At 43.4% G+C, this 19295-nt stretch overlaps 1 protein-coding gene across 2 annotated transcripts in view; it reads right to left on the bottom strand.

The window, feature by feature from the left end:
• LOC137632234 (uncharacterized) overlaps positions 1–19295 on the bottom strand; it is a 99113-nt gene that overhangs the window by 59718 nt on the left and 20100 nt on the right. The window contains exon 1 of one of the 2 annotated variants that reach the window (XR_011042022.1): positions 2027–2206. Coding sequence is in view for 1 of the 2 variants with exons in the window: in XM_068364119.1 (XP_068220220.1) it covers positions 2072–2208 (137 nt within the window). In the remaining variant the exon portion in view is untranslated. Of the gene's footprint in view, positions 1–2026; positions 2209–19295 lie in introns of those variants that run through there. The other variant, XM_068364119.1, reaches the window with a different exon arrangement.

Here is a 19295-nt window from a genome sequence, read left to right on the forward strand (position 1 = left end):
AAATTTAATTACGATGCTAAGAAATGACCCACTCACTCACAACTGTTTGAGTTTGAAAACAAGGGCCTCATGATTAACACGGACAAAGGCAGCACTAAAATCCAGACCAATCATACAAACTTCTTGACCACAATCAAAGGATTTCTGTACAGCATTGAAAATTGTAAGAAGGGTATCATATGCTTCAAAGCCTTTACAAAAAACAAATTGCAGACTAGGGAAAAGATGATTACCTTCAGCAAACCTATTAAGTGTGTTGCTCCTTGATGACTTCCTTCTGTTTGAGGATGGTTCCTATCGTAGACGGATTTCGGCCATGTTCCTTAGTGATCACATTTAACCGCATGCCAGCCTTATACTTCTTTATTATCTCAAGTTTTGTCTCCATCAAAAGCATCCTCTTCTTTCCCTGAACATCAGCATCAATCTTGGGACCCATGGTTAAAACAGTAACGTAATATCGTAACACGATATAGTACAAACAAAGTTAATGAGTACGATAGGGCCGTCAAAACAAAATGACCGATGAATGCCAATGCGTAGATGCATGATGGGATACAATACAGTAAATACTGACCAATACGAGAGCAGGATCATATAGCGGTAACCAACATCCGAGTAGAGAGATAACCAATGAGAGTGCAGGCGGATGGTGGAGAGTTTACGGCTGACGGTATGCGAATTTTAAAATTAGTCTCGGAGGGGGTCGGGCTCTTGTAACGAACCTCGTTTCATGAAGTGAAAAATTTTTCACAATGAGTCGGAAAAATCTTTGCATCTTGTTTCGCAGCGTGAAACTTTCGTAAGCAGCAACTTTAGTACCTAGAGGTATCACTTTACAGTACTTAAAACTGATCTACTTCAAGTAACTCTCCATTCAACGTGAAATTAAATTTAACACCACCCAGCCTTCATATGCATCTCATAGCCTTATTCTTCCCCCATATCAATTTGCAACTTCCTTCTTTCACACACCCTTCCAAATTCTCACTAATCGACACAGCTTTCCTCTAAGTCTGCAACCAATACAGTGTCATCAGCAAACAACAACTGATTCACCTCCCAATCATGATTGTGCTCATCTATCAGTTTCAATCTTCAACCAAGCACTCTAGCATTCTCCTCTCTTACAGCTCCACCACCAACCAAATTAAACAACCATGGCGACATCACACATTCCTATCTCATGTCTACTCTAACTGGAAACCAGTCACTCACTTCATTCCCTATCTTAACACATGCTCTACTGCTTATGTATAAACTTGTCACTGCTTGCAACAATCTTCCACCAATTTCATATAACCTCATCACATTCCACAACTCTTCCCTATCAACTCTTGTCATAAGCTTTCGCCAGATCCATAAATGAAACTTATACCTGCTTAACTTTTGCTAAATATTTCTCATTTATTTAGCTATAAAAATCTGATCCATATATCTTCTACCTCTTCTAAAAAACCCCTACACCTCTTAGATTGCACCCTCCATTTTATCCTTAATGCTATTAATTAACACTATCATACATTTCTCCAACCACAATAAACTAACTAATACCCCTAGAATTAAAGGCACTCAGGCTCATCTCCCTCATCTTTGTATAGCAGAGCAATACACTAAAACACCCAGTCTACTGGCACCACTGAGAACATAAAACATACATCAAACAAAGAAAGAAAGACCAATGTCTTTCAGTTGATTCTCCAAGATGCATTGGAGAGCAAAACATACAAGACATACCTGGTCCTGGCTAATGTCATTGTTTTGGAATCATGGTAAATTTTCCCATCAGATGTTTTCATTCCAAGTCCCACATACCCCTTCAGAAATTATTAATACCATTTGATACACACACTGTGATATCAATATCACCCAGTTAGGCCCTTTACGTATTGGTTTTGAATACAGAAATATAACTTGTAATCAGACTGCCACATAAATTATTTCACAAGAAATTTAATACCATTGAAAAGAGTGACTACCATTAAGAAATTGTAAACAGATACTAATGAGTACAGTAATTACTTACTACTCATGATCAGTGTAGTGCAGGAACAAGCTGGGGTCTACTGACCTGCGAACCAAATGTTTCCTCTTCATTGAAGGAGGAGATGTGAAGTCATCATCACCATAATCTGGTTCCAGTTTCATATTAGCTGCCTTCATCAATTTTTTGTATTTTGAACGTCTATTTTGAAACCAGATTTTAACCTGAAAAGCATTTTTTTGTTATTAACAATTATTATCCAACAGAATTATAATCATAATCATCAACTACTATAATAATCATTATTATAAGTTTCACCAGGCCACCGAGTTAGATTCATAGGTAAATAGTTTATTGATTAAATTTACTTACTACACATACCATATTTCTTACATGGTATAATGACCTGTAGGAATCTTATTAAAGTTACCATCCTCTTAAAAGTCTGAACTGGGTTGGATGAGATTGGATTAACAGTTTTAGGACAGAGGCCAAGCACTGGAATCCATGAGATCATTCAGACGTAATAAGTTCCTTAATTGGTAAAAGCTTTCCAAATATTTATAAACCACATTCAATCATAACTGGAAGTTTTTCACATATTTAAAATAATAAAGAAAATGGAAAATTATTTAATTTAATAACAAAAATAATTTTCATGAAGATACCCAACAAGAACTGTCTACATCAATATCAGAAACATCATCAACAGATTCACTATCAAGATGGTATTTATGTAACAGATTCACCAATAAATTTTGAGCAGCACACCAAAATGTGCTCAATATCAGTAATCTCTCACAATGAGCACAAATTGTTCCACAGAGCTACCCCCTAGAAGATATTTTAAGGGATTTTGACGAAGGAAAAATCTATTTCTAGGAAGAGATCTGTGACGCCCGGTGAAAAGAAGTCCTTCTTTACACTTTTCTAATATAAATCTTCCAAATATACTAGAGAAAGATAAAAGCATGGAATGCAGAGGTTACTACCCTCGCACGATCACCTTGTGGGTGTCGTGTATACAACAGGGGCATGTGAAAACCACTATTCACAGGCTGTCTTCCATTTAGATAATCCCTTCATGAAAGGGGAGGGCCGTAACAGGCCCTAGAGAACACAGTTGGACTACCCCACCGACACCTACCACGCACGCCCTCCAGGTCATCCTTCTGCAAGAACATATGGCTTGGCAAGGAAAAAGGGGTGGGTCCGTACAAAATAACCGGGAAGGGTTTCACCGGGCGTCATAGGTCTCTCCCCAGAAATATATTTTTCCTTCGTCAAAATCCCTTTTCTGGGGCAACCTGTGACGGCCGGTGAAAATGTACCAGAGAATGCCTTCCAAGCCCAATACAATAATAACATAATAAGGAGAATACAAACACCATGTAAGCCAATAATATAATACTGTAAGTAAACATAAAATTACAAACTAGCCAAAGGACATAGGGGATGTAAGGCTAAAATAATTATGAAGACAAGGAATCATCTGAGTGTCCAGATGCAAAAGGTATCAATCTTACATGTCTAAGCATATCTAAACATTAAAGGAATGGTAAATACAATAACAGTTAAATCACAGGAATTAAACATGGTAAATAACTTAGGGCTAACGAACCACCCAGGAGAGTGGTGACGTGGTGTGAGTGGCAGGTAGGAGGGAGGAGAAAAGAGATGGAATAAAGGAATAATCAGAGATTAATGGGGAGAGATAAGACTTCCTGCTGCAACCGTAGGGTATTTAAGGGCCTGTAAGTTCTTTAGATAGTGGCGTTTGAAAACCATAGGAGATTTCCAACCCGTATATTTTTTAAGGTCATCAAAGTCCATGTTCTGGAAGTAATTGATGGAGGTAGCTACTGACCGTATATCATGAGCATGGGGAAATGATTCCGGGTTAGCATGTTTAATGAAGTAGAGGATTTGTTGTCTGATACCTTGAATGGTCATAGTACCCCCTTGTTCCCTGATAAATAAGGGGCCAGACGAGCGGGTGGCAGATCTAGCTAAAAAGGCCCTGAGAGTAGTGACAGGACACAGCGAAGGATCCTGGGGAAGAGAGATAATCTTCCAAGGGGACCACTATTTTGTGGGTCCTCACTTTTAGCTAGGAAAGCTGTCTGGAGAAAGTAGTACTTCGCCTGTAGGGAGGAAATCTATGTTTTCCGGGTTACGTGAGAGAGCTGCTAGTTCTGAGATTCTAGCACCTGAGGCCATAGGTGTTAGAAATAGAGTCTTCCTAAGCAGAGTGATATAAGAGCAGGACTCATTGAGGACATCGTTCAGAGACCAAGAGACTTTTTGTGGCCGATCCAAAGGTCAAAGCCTAGCACACGCTTTTGGAATAGAGGAGAAATAGGAATCCGCCAGGTTAATGTTAAACCCAACAAGGAAGATCTTCTTCAAAGCTGACTTGATGGTGGTTATAGTGCTAGCTGACAGGCCCTTGTCAAATAGGAACCTAAAGAAGGAGATGGCTAAATTCGGAGTCATACGAGTATGGTCTGAATTCTTTAGGAAATCTGCTAATTTCTTAACAGCCGAATCATATTGACGAATTGTCGAGTCCCTTTTGTCCGCTTCGATGAAGAGAACGTTTTCCGGGTCAATGTTTGCGTCTTTACGAGCTGCAAACTTCATGAAGTCCACAAAGTTAGGGTTTTGGCTATCCTTGAGGAATCTGACACAGTCTGTGTTTGGATTACTTGGGTCAGTTTGGGGAATGGAATCCGGAAGGGTCGGAGTTTCAACTCGAGGAGGAGAGGAAACCAACTGCTCTTTGGCCAGTGAGGTGCTGCTAAAGCCACTGCCCCCCGGAAGGAGTGTAGTTTGTGCAATACTTTCATTAGAAGATTCACTGGTGGAAATAGGTAAATCTTCCTCCAATGGTTCCAATCCAGAGTTAATGCGTCTATGGCATAACCCTGAGGGTCCATGTTTGGTGTCACATAGCAAGGAAGTTTGTGATTCATCTGAGTTGCGAATAGATCTACCTGGAGGCCCGGAACCAGTCTGAGTATCCACCGGAATGAAATTATGTCCAGAGACCATTCTGATTCCAGTGGTTTCATCCTGTATAGTGAGTCCGTTATCACATTCTGGACTCCCGCTAGGTGAGTTGCTGACAGGAACCAGTTCTTTTCTGTTGCCAAGGCGAAGATAGTGACCAGGATCTGATTCAGATTGGGCGACTTGGATCCTCCTCTTTTGATGCAGTGTACTACGGCTGTGCTGTCTGACACTACTCTGATGTGGGTCGACCTCGGAGGAGAGAGTCTCTTCAGGGTCAAGAACACTGCCATGGCTTCGAGAACATTGATATGGAAGTGTTTCATGGCGGGTGACCAAGAGCCCCGAAACATCTGATGTTCGTAGTAACCCCCCCCCCCCCCCCCTTCCACTCAGAGACGCGTCTGTATGAAGTCACTTGTGGAGGTGGGAATTGAAGAGGAACCGATTTGGAGAGGTTCTTCGGTTCGGACCATGGCTGTAGCCTCATTTTCAACACAGAGGGAATCTTCGAGACCTTGTCTCTTAAAGGTAATATAGCTCTCTTTCTCCAAACTTGATTGATGTCTTTGAGTTTGGCTTTCAATAGTCGATCTGTTACTGAAGCGAATTGAAGAAGGCCGAGGATTCTGTCTAAGGCTCTTCTGGACGGAACAGGACGATTTGGCGCCGACTCTTTGGCGCCGACTCTTTGGCGCTGACAATTTGGCGCCGCCATTTTGGCGATAGACAGTTTGGCATTCATTGTTTTGGCGATGAGCTGTTTTGGCGCCAAGAAACAAACTTAAGGACCATCCGCAAATTTGTGTCTCGTTTAGTGATCACCTCATTACACCAAAGGCTCGTCTGATTTGAGAATTGTAATATTAAACCAGTTATTACGATAGTCAAGTCTTGTTTAGTTCTCCCTATACTATACGCCCTATTACCTATTAAGCGTTGAACAACATACGTGAAAATGTTTTGAATGGTAACTGAGATGTCTGCAGAACTGCAACCAAAGGGCATTTAATGTGATTACGAACAAGCAGCTTTTTCTACAATGACAGAATGTTTTCCGGATGTGGAGTTGAAAGGCTTCTTCTTCCATTTTGCACATAATATTCATAAGCACCTGAAACAACTTGGGCTCCTACATTTGTATAATTTTGACCCCGACTTCTCAGTAAAAGCCAAAATGATCGTTGCTTTATCTTTTGTACCTATTTCTCACATGGATGTTTACATCGATGCTTTGGCGCAATATTTACCTGATGAACTCCAGCCGTTAATGAACTGGGTTGAAGATAATTATGTAGGAAGACATCTGAGGAGGGGAAATGGCCGACGTTCACCATTTTTCTCTCCGCAATTGTGGAATATGTATAGTCGAACGATATTAGGTGAGGACAGGACAAACAATCATGCTGAAGCTACGCACAGGAAAATCTATGTAGAACTTGGAATGAACCACCCAGTTATATGGAAATTCATCGATGGCATAAAGAGAATTCAGAACGGACACGATTCTTATTATGAACAACTAATGGCTGGGAATCCTCCTGCTGGAATACTTACGTGGTTTGGCATATAACTATGAAATGCATTAACATGCTGGTGAAAATATTTAATTCTATTTCATTTTTGTAGCATTTTAATACTGTATTGCTGAAAATATATAAAACTTTTTTCATTTTTATGTTATTTTTGACCCATGTAATATATATAAACACACACATGTATATATATATATATATATATATATATATATATATATATATATATATATATATATATATATATATATATATATATATATATATATACATATTTATATATCAGGTCAGAAAATTTTCAAGCTGTCGCCAAATGGGCTAGCGCCAAAATAACGAGCGCCAAAACCATTTAGCGCCAAAACGGCGGCGCCAAATCATCGTCGCCAAAAGAGCGGCGCCAAAACGTACTGGACTCCTTCTGGACACCTGTTTGTGTTTGAGAAAATTCTTGATCTTGGAAGATATTTCTCTTACCTTTTTGGGAGGTAGAGACAGCGTGTGCTTTGAAAGGTCCCCCTGAATGCCTAACCATTCGAAGTGGTCTGATGGTAGTAGGCGGGATTTTTGGAGATTGACCCGAAATCCCAGGTTGGTGAGAAAATGAAGTACTTTCTTCGTAGCTCTGTTGCATTCCAAGGCCGACCGAGCCCAAATGAGCCAATCGTCCAGATAAGCAACGATCTGAATCCCTTGGTTCCTGAGTTGTTCTAACACTGTCTCTCCCAGTTTCATGAATATCCTGGGTGCAATGTTGAGGCCGAAGGGCATGCTTTGAACGCAAAGGCTTTCCTACCTAGACGGAAACCTAGGTAAGGAGAGAAGTTTCGAGCTATTGGTACGTGATAATAGGCGTCGGTAAGATCAATAGAGGTGGTGACGGCCCCACGGGGAAGTAAGGTCCGTACCTGAGAGATAGTCAGCATCCGGAACCTGTCGCAGAGGATGTAAGAATTTAGCTTTGACAAGTCCAGGACCACTCTCAATGCCGACGAGCCTTTCTTCGGTACTGTGAACAGGCGGCCTTGGAATTCAGGGATCGAACCCGTTTGATTGCTTTTTTCTTGAGTAACTCTGTGGTGTACTCTCTCAGTATGGTAGTGGGTTTCTGGAAGAAGGCCACTGGTGGAGGAGAACCTTGTGACCATTTCCACCCCAAACCTTTGGAGACTATGCTGTGAGCCCACGGACTGAAGGTCCAATGGTCTCGAAAGTGGTAAAGTCTCCCCCCTACCGGGACTATATCATTGCGAGGGAGTGAATCTAGGTCCTTTCCCTCCTCGAGCACCCCTTGACCTAGGTCCGCCTCGTTGATGGGACTGTCCTCTACCCCTGTAGCTACCTCTCTGGTGTCCACGAAAGGGACCTGAGGGTTCGTAGCTAGGGTTGTATGCGGGTGAGGGCATCCAAACGGGGTGGGTTGTGTACCTGGGGGAGCAGTGAGGTAGACCACCTGTTGAGGGGGATTCGGTTGTAGAGTCGACGAAGCAGCGGGAGACTGTGATGACGAGTGGGTAACAGACAATTGATGGTAGTGACCTCTGTTCGTCTTGTAAGGGGCAAATCTGTTTCTTCTTGAAGAAGGTTTGCTTTTGGGCTTCGACCTTCCTTTTGGCAGTGAGGCCCCACCTCGCTTGCAAATTTTGGTTTGCTCTCGCAGCGTCTTGTAGAACCTTGTTCACCTCCTCCTGAGGAAAAGGTTCTTACCCCAGCAGGGGGAAGCTATCAGCCTGTTCGGTTCATGTCTGATTGAGGCCTCAGATAGAACGTATTTCCTGCAACTAACCTGAGCCGAACAAAACTCGTGTAGGTCGATTTAACAGGACAGAGACAGGTTCTTCGTGAATACCCGAAACAAGGTCTCAGTCGGATAAAGCGAGGCTAGAGACTCCACGGAGGTAATGGAGTGGAGAGACCTAGCTAACCTATTCCGTGCCTCAAACTCAGTCTTGAGAAGATTTTTCGGTAATTTGGGAAGCTTCTCGGAAAACAGATTAGAGGCGCAGTCTGGGTCTAACTTCCCTACTGTGAAAGTAGAGGGGGCATCATCCCAAATAGTAGCGGTACTCGGGATGAGCATGGAGGTGGGGTCCGTCTCTTTAAGAGCCGGCATGGCAGAACCTTCTTTGATAACTTGAAAAGTAAGACCTGCTACTTTATCCGTAATAGGTAAGGTAATAACGGGAGCAGCTGTAAATATGGTGTAGGCTCCTTTGTGTGGGGTGAGCTTGGAATTAGTGCAACCCCAGTCCAACCACGTCCTGGCCCAGAGAGCTTGGGCCTGCTCTTTAGGAAATATTACCGTTTCCTTCGGTACCTTGTATAACCTAACCAAGGCATGTTCTTTTAAGTCCAAAACAGAAGGATGACCTGGAGGGCGCGCGTGGTAGGTGTCGGTGGGGTAGTCCAACTGTGTTCTCTAGGGCCTGTCACGGCCCTCCCCTTTGATGAAGGGATTATCTAAATGGAAGACAGCCCGTGAATAGTGGTTTTCACACGCCCCTATTGTATACACGACACCCACAAGGTGATTGCGCGAGGGTAGTAACCTCTGCATTCCATGCTTTTATCTTTCTCTAATATATTTGGAAGATTTATATTAGAAAAGTGTAAAGAAGGACTTCTTTTCACTGGCCGTCACAGGTCGCCCCAGAAAAGCAGATGTAGGATCAGTCTTACCAGCAGTGGGAATGACCGATCTTTCATCTGCTTAAAACAACTTCTACCCTTTGATTTTTAAAAACCTATTAAACACAAGGGTTCATATTAGCCATCAACATTTATGTTTTTTATTATTGGGAAGGAAGAAATTGATTGATTGATTTAGAATTATCTGGCATTCGTACATCAAAAATCATTGATACCGATATCCTTATAAATAAAAAATATTCACTTGAAACCATAATAGCGAAGACGTCCTTATAAGATTTAAATAGATTTCAGGAGACCTGCTTCTGAAATATATCTAAAAATACACCTGGTATAGTAAAACAAATACTGCCCAAGAATCTTGGCAAGGATGAACCTGCCATCTTCACCTTGAGCCTCAAAGAGTGTCCATTTCTTCAGTGCTATAAGTGGACCAAATGCCTCACTGTCAAGGGTACCAAACAGTCGTTGCAATATGGTTGGTGTTGGACAGTTAGCAGAAACTCGTGTATTAATCGGGTGTGACCAATTCGGAGACAACAAAGATTAATCTCCTATTTTTGGGGAATCATGTTTTACCTCTAAGGGGATTTAACATTCATTATTTCGCTTATTTTTTTTTAAACTAAACTATCCCAATCCTGTTGCCAATTATTATAAATCAATTTCTTAATGATAGGTAATAAATCATTACAGATGATGCAATACTTTCTTGTTAGCAACTCAACTGCAACCCTTTTTTGCCAGTAAATCACCGCAAAATCTAAATATTATATGTTCCAATCAAATAATAAAAGAACACGGAGATTTTAAAAATTAAAGTATTACTGGAATTAAAAACTTCTAAAGCTTGTAGGAGACCTCTTGCATCACTAAAAAATTGTAAAATTGCCCCCCCCTCAACACCATGTAAAGAAAATCATATATAATTAAGGTAAGTAGGCATAAAACAAACTAGCCACAGGGCATAGTGATAGTAAGGATAAACAAACATGATAATAGGGAAACCTCTGAGTATCAGAGGAAAACATGCAACAAAACTGACATGGCTAAGAATATCCCAACCTTATAACAACGGAAAACAATAATAGTTACAATCATATTAACTTAATATGTAATACACTTAGGGCTAACGAACCACCAAGGAAGCGGCGTCGTGGTGCGAGTGGCGGGTAGGAGGGAGAAGAGAAGAGATGGATGAAAGGAAGAACAAAAGACCAATGGGGAGAGATAAGGCTCCCAGCTGCAACCGTTGGGTATTTAAGAGCCTGTAAGTTCTTTAGATAGTGGCGTTTGAAGACCATAGGAGATTTCCAACCCGTGTACTTCTTAAGGTTATCAAAGTCCATAATCTGGAAATAGTTGATGGAGGTAGCTATCGATCGGATATCATGAGCATGGGGAAATGATCCCGGATTGGCTTGTTTAATGAAGTATAGGATCTGTTGCCTAATGCCACGTATGGAAATGGTACCTCCTTGTTCTCTGATAAACAAGGGGCCAGACGATCGGGTAGCAGTCCTGGCTAAAAAGGCCCTGAGAGTGGTGACCGGACATAGAGAAGTATCTTGGCGAAGAGGAATAATCTTCCAAGGGGACCACCTATTTTGGGGGTCCTCGTTCTTAGCTAGGAACGCCCTGTCTGGTGAAAGAAGTACCTCACCTGAAGGGAGGAAATCCATGTTCTCTGAGTTTCGTGAGAGAGCTGCTAGTTCCGAGATTCTGGAACCCGAGGCCAAAGCTGTTAGAAATAAAGTCTTCCTAAGAAGAGTGATATAAGAGCAGGATTCGTTTTCCGTGTCGGAGGCCAGTTTTAGGACATCATTTAGAGACCAAGAGACCTTTTGAGGACGAACCGAAGGTCGAAGCCTAGCACATGCTTTTGGAATAGATGAGAAATAAGACTCCGCCAGGTTAATGTTAAACCCAACCAGGAAGACTTTCCTCAGAGCTGACTTAATGGTGGTTTTAGTGCTAGCTGCTAGGCCTTTATCAAATATGGACCTAAAGAAGGAGATGGCTAAATTAGGAGTCAAAACCGAATGGTCTGAAGTCCTTAAGAAATCCGCTAGTTTCTTAACCGCCGAATCATATTGGCGAATCGTTGAGTCCCTTTTGTCTGATTCTATAAAGAGGACATTATCTGGGTCGATGTTTGCGTCCCTACGTGCCGCAAACTTCATGAAATCCACAAAGTTAGGGTTTTGGCTATCCTTGAGGAATCTGACACAGTCCGAGTTTGGACCACCTGGGTCAGTTTGGGGAATGGGATCCGGAAGGGACGGAGTTTCAACTCGAGGAGGAGAGGAAACCAACTGCTCTTTGGCCAGTGAGGTGCCACTAAAGCTACTGCCCCGTTGAAAGAGCGGAGTTTGTGCAAGACTTTCAGTAGAAGATTCACTGGAGGGAATAAGAAGATCTTCTGCCAATGGTTCCAATCCAGGGTTAAAGCGTCCATGGCATAAGCCTGAGGGTCCAGGTTCGGTGTCACATAACATGGGAGTTTGTGATTGAGTCGGGTCGCGAATAGATCTACCTGGAGACCTGGAACCAGCCTGAGTATCCACCGGAAGGAGTGCATGTCCAGGGACCACTCCGATTCCAGTGGGCTCGTCCTGGATAATGCGTCTGCTATCACATTCTGGACTCCTGCTAGGTGAGTTGCTGACAGGAACCAGTCTTTGTTGGCTGCCAAGGTGAAGATAGTGACCAGGATCTGATTCAGGTTGGGTGATTTGGACCCCCCCCCCCCTGTTGAGGCAGTGGACTACGACCGTGCTGTCTGAGACTACTCTGATGTGGGTCGACCTCGGAGGGGAGATTCTCTTCAGGGTCAAGAACACCGCCATGGCTTCGAGAACATTGATATGGAACTGTCTCATGGCGGGTGACCAAGAGCCCTGAAACATCTGATGTTGGGAGTAACCCCCCCAACCACTCAGAGACGCGTCGGTATGAATTGTCACTTGTGGAGAGGGGAACTGTAGAGGAACCGACTTGGAGAGGTTCCTCCGATCGGACCATGGTTGTAGTCTCATTTTCAAGACAGAGGGGATCTTCGAGGTCTTGTCTCTTAAAGGTATTGTCGCCCTCTTTCTCCAAACTCGATTGATGTCTTTGAGTTTGGCTTTTAATAGGAGATCGGTTAGTGAGGCAAACTGGAGTAGGCCGAGGATTCGTTCTAAAGCTCTTCTGGACACCTGTTTGTGTTTGAGAAAGTTCCTGACCTTGGAAGCTATCTCCCCCATCTTCTTGGGAAGAAGGGAGAGCTTGTGCTTTGAGAGGTCCCAACGGATGCCTAACCATTCGAAGAGGCTTGATGGTTGTAGGCGGGACTTCCGGAGGTTGACTTGGAAGCCCAGTTTGGCGAGAAAATGGAGTACCTTCGACGTAGCTCTGTTGCATTCCTGGTGCGACTGGGCCCAAATGAGCCAATCGTCCAGATAGGCGACGATTTGTATCCCTTGGTGTCTGAGTTGCTCGAGCACCGTCTCCCCCAGTTTCGTGAATACCCTGGGGGCAATGCTGAGACCGAAGGGCATGACTTTGAATGCGAAGGCTCTCTTGCCGAGACGGAAGCCTAGGTAAGGAGAAAAGTTTCGAGCTACAAGGACATGATAATAGGCATCGGTAAGATCGATAGAGGTGGTGACGGCCCCACGGGGAAGTAAGGTCCGTACCTGAGAGATAGTCAGCATACGGAACTTGTCGCAAAGGATGTAAGAGTTGAGCTTCGACAAGTCCAGAACTACCCTCAACGCCGACGAGTCTTTCTTCGGGACTGTAAACAGGCGGCCTTGGAATTTCAGGGATCGAACCCGCTTGATTGCTCTCTTCTTGAGTGTACTCTTCCAGGATGGGAGTGGGTCTCTGGAAGAAGGTCACCGGTGGGGGAGGGGATCCCTGTGACCATTTCCAACCCAAGCCCCTTGATATTATGCTGTGAGCCCATGGACTGAAGGTCCAATGATCCTGGAAGTGATAAAGTCTCCCTCCTACCGGCATCACATCATTGGGAGGGAGTGAACTTAGGGCCCCTCCCTCCACGGGAACCCCTTGCTCTAGGCCCGCCACGTTGGCGGAACTGTCCTCTACCTCTGGAACTCCCTCTTTGGTATCCACGAAAGGAACCGGAGGATTCGTAGGCAGGGTTGTATGCAGGTGAGGGCATCCAAGAGGGGTTGGGCTGTGTACCAGGAGGAGCAGCGAAGTAGACTACCTGCTGAGGAGGCGCCTGTTGTCGAGAAGTCGAGGCCGCGGAAGGCTGTGGGGACGAGGTACCCCGGGCCGCCTTGTAAGGACTAAACCTCTGCTTCTTCTTAAAGAACGTGTGTCTCTGGGGTTCGAACCTCTTTTTGGCTGAGAGACCCCACCTTACCTGCAAATTCTGGTTTGCCCTCGCTGCATCCTGAAGAACCTTATCCACCTCGGTCTGAGGGAAGAGGGTCTTACCCCAGCAGGAGGACGCTATCAATCTGTTCGGCTCATGCCTGATGGTGGCCTCCGACAGAACGAACTTCCTGCAACTAACCCGAGCTGACCAGAAGTCATGGAGATCTATTTGGTAGGATAGCAGCTGGTTCTTCGTGGCGACTCTGAACAGCGTTTCCTCTGGGTAAAGAGATGCTAGGGACTCCATGGAGGTGATGGATTGGAGGGACCTAGCAAGTCTAGTACGGGTCTCGAACTCAGTTTTGAGAAGACTCTCTATTAATCTGGGAAGCTTCTCAGAGAAAAGAGTAGAGGCACAGTCCGGGTCTAGTTTCCCCACCGTGAAGGTAGAAGCCGCAGCATCCCAGGCTGCCGAGGAACCCGGAATAAGCAAAGAGGTGGGGTCCGTCTCCTTGAGAGCCGGCATGGAAGAGCCTTCTTTGATGGCCTGTATAGTCAGCTCTGTGACTTTGTCTATGAGCGGCAAAGAGATGGAGGCCGCTGTCGTGAAAATAGTGTAGGAACCTTTGTGTGGGGTGAGCTTGGAGTTAATACACCCCCACTCTGATAGTGTTCTGGCCCAGATAGCCTGGGCCTGCTCTTTTGGAAATATGACCGTTTCCTTCGGTACCTTGTCCATACGGACCAATGCATGTTCCTTTAACCGTACAAAACCATTGAACGGGAATGCTAGGCCCCGGGGATAGAACTCCAGGTCCTCTAGAGGGCGGGTGCCCATGCCCTCCAGAGTTAGGGAACCATCTATGAATGGAGCATGCAAAGCAAACCGCCAAGGATTGTTTTTATCGAAGGGCGGCAGCTTCAATGCGTCTGGGGCAGAAGGGGGAGGAAACTGAGTTCCGGCGCGGATCAGAGTAGCCATCATATCCTTAATCTCTGTTATTGCACCAGAGTGATGTTGAACTTGATCCCTGACCAATCCTTTGATCAGTTGGATGGGGAGGAGATCAGCCCAGGGTACCTGAAAGTCACCCGTTGGTTTTTTCTTGGATTTGGTAGACTTAGACTTCTTAGGAGTAGTGGTTTTACGAGGAGCAATATGAATATCAGGAGCTGTCGAGGGTCCGGGGACCGGTGACGTTGATACTGGCAAAGCTGAAGTCTTATAAGTTCGAAGTGGCTTCACCTTGGGTCGTACGGAGGCAGAGGGATCCCGAGGAGAAGCCTTAGAGTTATCAAAACCTAGAAAGGAAGAGGTAGGAGAGGGAGTAGGAGAGAAAAGGGAAACCCTTTTCTCTCCTACTCCCTCTCTTACCTGCTCGTCCCTGGGTTCTACGTCTATATCCAGACCCGCCATGTCCATCGGTACGAGGGGTTCGTCCTCCACGGAAATGGTAGCCCTGACTTCTTCAATTAAAGGGGCAGCAAGGTCAGGGGAGACTGCAGCAGTAGTCGAGCCTGGGAAGAGACGGTAGGCCATGTCCCCATCGAGGAGATAGGGTGCGCCAGACGGGGCATTCCTGCCAAAGCCCGACACCCACGGACGAAGAGTAGCCCTTGCTGACCGAAGAGAGACATCATTGGCCTGTAAGATTTGCAGTGATTAGTGATGGAGGAGGGGGTTTGCCCTCCCAAATATACTGTGTATATCATATTCATGTCTATATTAGTGTCTGCCAACGAGAAATAAGGAACAAAGGGAAAACCCACTTACATCATCATTCAGCAGAACTGACGACAGCTCGTAACAGAGCGAGCACAAATCCGGGAACCAAACAGGGTATTGGGCCTGTCCCGGTTCCTGGATAAAGGGAATGGAGCAGTGAGCATGCGACCGGCAGAGGTCATGCCCAACGGGGTGGCTGAACGAGGCAGAGCATCCTTCAGCAGTACAACGGGCCTTCTGTAAAAGAAAGGAGACATGAGTCTGGTGTTGCTTGAAACTCTGATAAGGGATAAAAAACCTATTATTTTAGAGTTCTGGCACTCACTGAATTCCCTAAGCACCCATATTGCATTGACCAAACAACTGAATATTAACTTTAAGTTGATACCGCCCCATACCATTGTTGGCACTTTAATATTCAATTGTCTGTATATTTATAATGCACCCAATGTCTGTTAATGACATAAGGATAATTAACTTAAAGCAATCCGACGACCTCCAAGGGTTGGGGAAGCATTGACATGCCCTTAAAATAAATATAAACACCAGCCTTAGCTAAAGGCAAGGCAAATATAAGTGTGAAGTGTATGGGCGACCTCCGGTGAGGCCGGAGCGTAATGAAATGTCCTGAACAATTCAATTGTGGCTAATAATTCAATTGTGAAAGATAAAAAGCTAAGCCGCAGCTAAAGTCTAGAGCTTAGATTATAGTAAAGCGTATTTACGATCTCCGGTGAGGCCGGAGGGAGGAGAAAGGTCCTGAATAATTATTGTGAATAACAAACACAGTTGTAATAACAAAGGCTATTGTGGATATGGCCGTGGCCTGAGACCGAAGTAAGGGCCACCGGAGGGTCGTATCTAAACAATATGAAGCCCGTCCCATGTAGTAAACAATATAAATATAACAATAGAACGAAAGTTATTGAGAATCCCTCATGGCGGAGTATAACTCAAGGCGGAGTGGAAAACGTTCATAACTACTCCCGAGCCGTAACGGGGAGAGGACGAAACACGGACCAAAATAACGCTAACAATTGAAAAGTCACGAAAAATAAATAACTCGTAAGTTATCATCCACCCAGAGGGGGAGAGGTGAGGGAGGGAGAACCCGCTGAACGCACAAAACGGAAAACGGGAAATCCGCTCCCCCACCGGAGCTAAGAAAGAAAACGAGAGAAAGGGGTAACTCGTGACTGCGAACAGAAAACGGGGACCCCAAGCTCTCGCTCTCTTAAACACAAAAACAGGACTAAAAAACAAACAACACTATTATAAACGTATAAAATAAATCTGTACATCCATAAAACACTACGATCGAAGAATAGCAACTGCTAAAACTTAAAATAAATAGCACAGTCGAGTGACGAACGCCTCGGAGGGGCGGGTACTAAACAAATACAAAGCTAAATCGCTATCTCGTTCGTAGGCTGGACTTACTAGCAAAAAGTACCATGAGCATAAATACACAAAAATCAAAATAATAACGGTTCTAAAGGCATAAGGCCAGGGACTTAACCAAGAACCTAAGTGACAGAGTACTAAACGGGCAGACAAAGATGAATTCCCAAACAGTGAACAAACAATGGCCGCCATGAAAGGCCAGACGGGAATAATAAAACAGACTATACTGGATATAAAACAAAAGCCCGGTACAATAAAATACTGTCAAAACAAACTATGGTACTTAACATTGGAATGTGTGAAGATGGAGCTTCGGACATGACAAAATAAATCCACGATTGATAAAAAAGACCGAGAGCACAACAAAACAATTCAACACTTTGTATTCCAAAAAGAAGGATGTTGTTCAGATGGCGCTCGCGTCGTGGCGTGGGTGGTGCGGCGATGGGGGTGTGTCTAGGGCCGTTGTATCGGCCCATCCCTTTGACGAAGGAATTAACTAAATGGAAGACAACCTGTGAATAGTGGATTTCACGCGCCTTTGCTTTATACACGACACCCAAAAGGTGCTCGCGCGAGGGTTGTAACCTCAGCATTCCATGCTTTTATCTTTCTCTGGTATAATTGGAAGGTTTTATCAGAAAAGACATACAAGAAGGACTTTTCACCGGGCGCCACAGGTCTCTCCCCAGAAATAGATTTTTCCTTCTTCAAAATCCCTTTTCTCAATAGCGGTTAATAAACGACATACTTTGGCAGTAAATATAGAAGATACTAGAGGAAGTGCACCACTACAATTAAAACCACTACTATATACTCCAAACCCAATGCCAGCATCATATTTAGAGCCATCAGTATATATGTTCTTCAACATGTTCCATAAAGAGCAACCTGACTTGTAAGTCAGTCATGTTCTTTTTATGCCAATGACATATTTACAAAATTATATCTAAGATAATTTCCATGGAGGGGTTGATGATATCTTAGATGGGAGCACCTTATTTCCAGCTATATCAAGATATTTTAATAATGTTTTCACCCAAAAACCATAAGGTTGAAGAGATTTTGGGTGCAACTCAAAACATCTACAATGCCTTACAAGGTTTGCAGTCTGATAGACTGAAGAATTTGAAGTCTTTGCAACCTAAACCAATACTGAACAATAGAAGACTTTCAGTAAAGGTCTAAAGGTAATTCTCAGTGTCAATAAGGAGGCTTGGGATAGGAAAGGTTCTAAAGGTTCCTGTAGCCAATCTAATACCAGTATGGTGTATAGAATCTAAAATCTTTAACAGGCTTAGGGTGACTGAGGAGAATATTTCACACCCATAGTTAATTTTTGAAAAAACCAAGGCCTTATATAACTTTAAAAGTTTTGTAGTCTGCCTTCTGATGTATGGTGCAAAACTTTTAAAAGATTCAGAGCCTCAAGACATCTTACTTTTAAAGTTTTCATGTGAGGAATCCATGTCAGCTTGCAATCAAATATTAATCCTAAAAATCTAGCTTCATTTACACATGGCATCAGTTGACCTTTGGTCTCCATATCCGCGTCTGGATGTACTCCCTGAATACAACAGAATGGATGACAACAGTTTCACTCGTCAAAAACTTGAATCCATTCACATCAGCTCTTTGAAATATTTTGTCAATTGGGAGTTGTAGTTTTCTCTCAATCATTGTCATTTTAGTTCCAGCAGATGCTATGAAGAGATCATCTACAAATAGTGTTGAGAGAATATCTTGAGGAATGACAATGGATATCCCATTAATGGCTAATGCAAATAGGGTTATCCTCTTTACACTACCCTCGGGAACTCCTTCCTGACATTTTCTCTGATACAGTTTCACCTACTTTTACTTGAAAAAATCTATGTGAAACTAATGATTGAATGAACAATGGCAGCTCTCTCTCTCAATCCTATATTATGAATGCTTTTAATTATGACTGGTCTCCATACAGTATCATATGCTTTCCAAGATATAAAAAAAAAATGTTACATAGTGCTGTTTGGAAGCAAAGACTTCACTAATAGAGGACTTAAGTCATACCAACACATATCATTGAGTGTATATTTTTAAATCCACACTGGGTAAGTGATGAAGTACCTTTCTTCTCCAGATACCAAACCAGTCTTGCAATGACTATCATTTCCATGTTCTTACATAAACAAGAGGTCAATGCTATTGGTCAATAGTTTGCGAGTAAAATCTTATCTTTTCAGCAAGCTTTAAAAAAGCCAAAATGATGGCTAGTTCCTTAACACTAGGATAACTATTGTCTTGCCATATTCTGTTGATAATGTTTAAAACAAATAACTTAGTATTAACAGGTACATGTTTAATATTTGAATATGGGATTCCATTGGGTCCAGGGGCTGTATCATTGCTAGAAGCAAATGTGGTATTAAATTCCCTTTCAATAAAAGGAGCATTGTAAGATTAATCCTTTTCTGTTATGAAATTTAGCATTTTCCATTCTTCAATGCTTCTATACTGGTGAACATCAGCTGATTTACAAATGCATGATACATCAGAGAAATGATCGGCAAATCCACTGCTAATATCAGTTGCTCCCATCCCATACTGATCAATCAAGCTTCAACACTAGTGGTGGGTTGGGGGAAAATTTGCCTGCTATCTTTTTTACTTTCCT

This window comes from Palaemon carinicauda, chromosome 41 (assembly GCF_036898095.1).
Source record: "Palaemon carinicauda isolate YSFRI2023 chromosome 41, ASM3689809v2, whole genome shotgun sequence".
In the NCBI taxonomy this organism is placed as follows: Eukaryota; Metazoa; Arthropoda; class Malacostraca; order Decapoda; family Palaemonidae; genus Palaemon; species Palaemon carinicauda.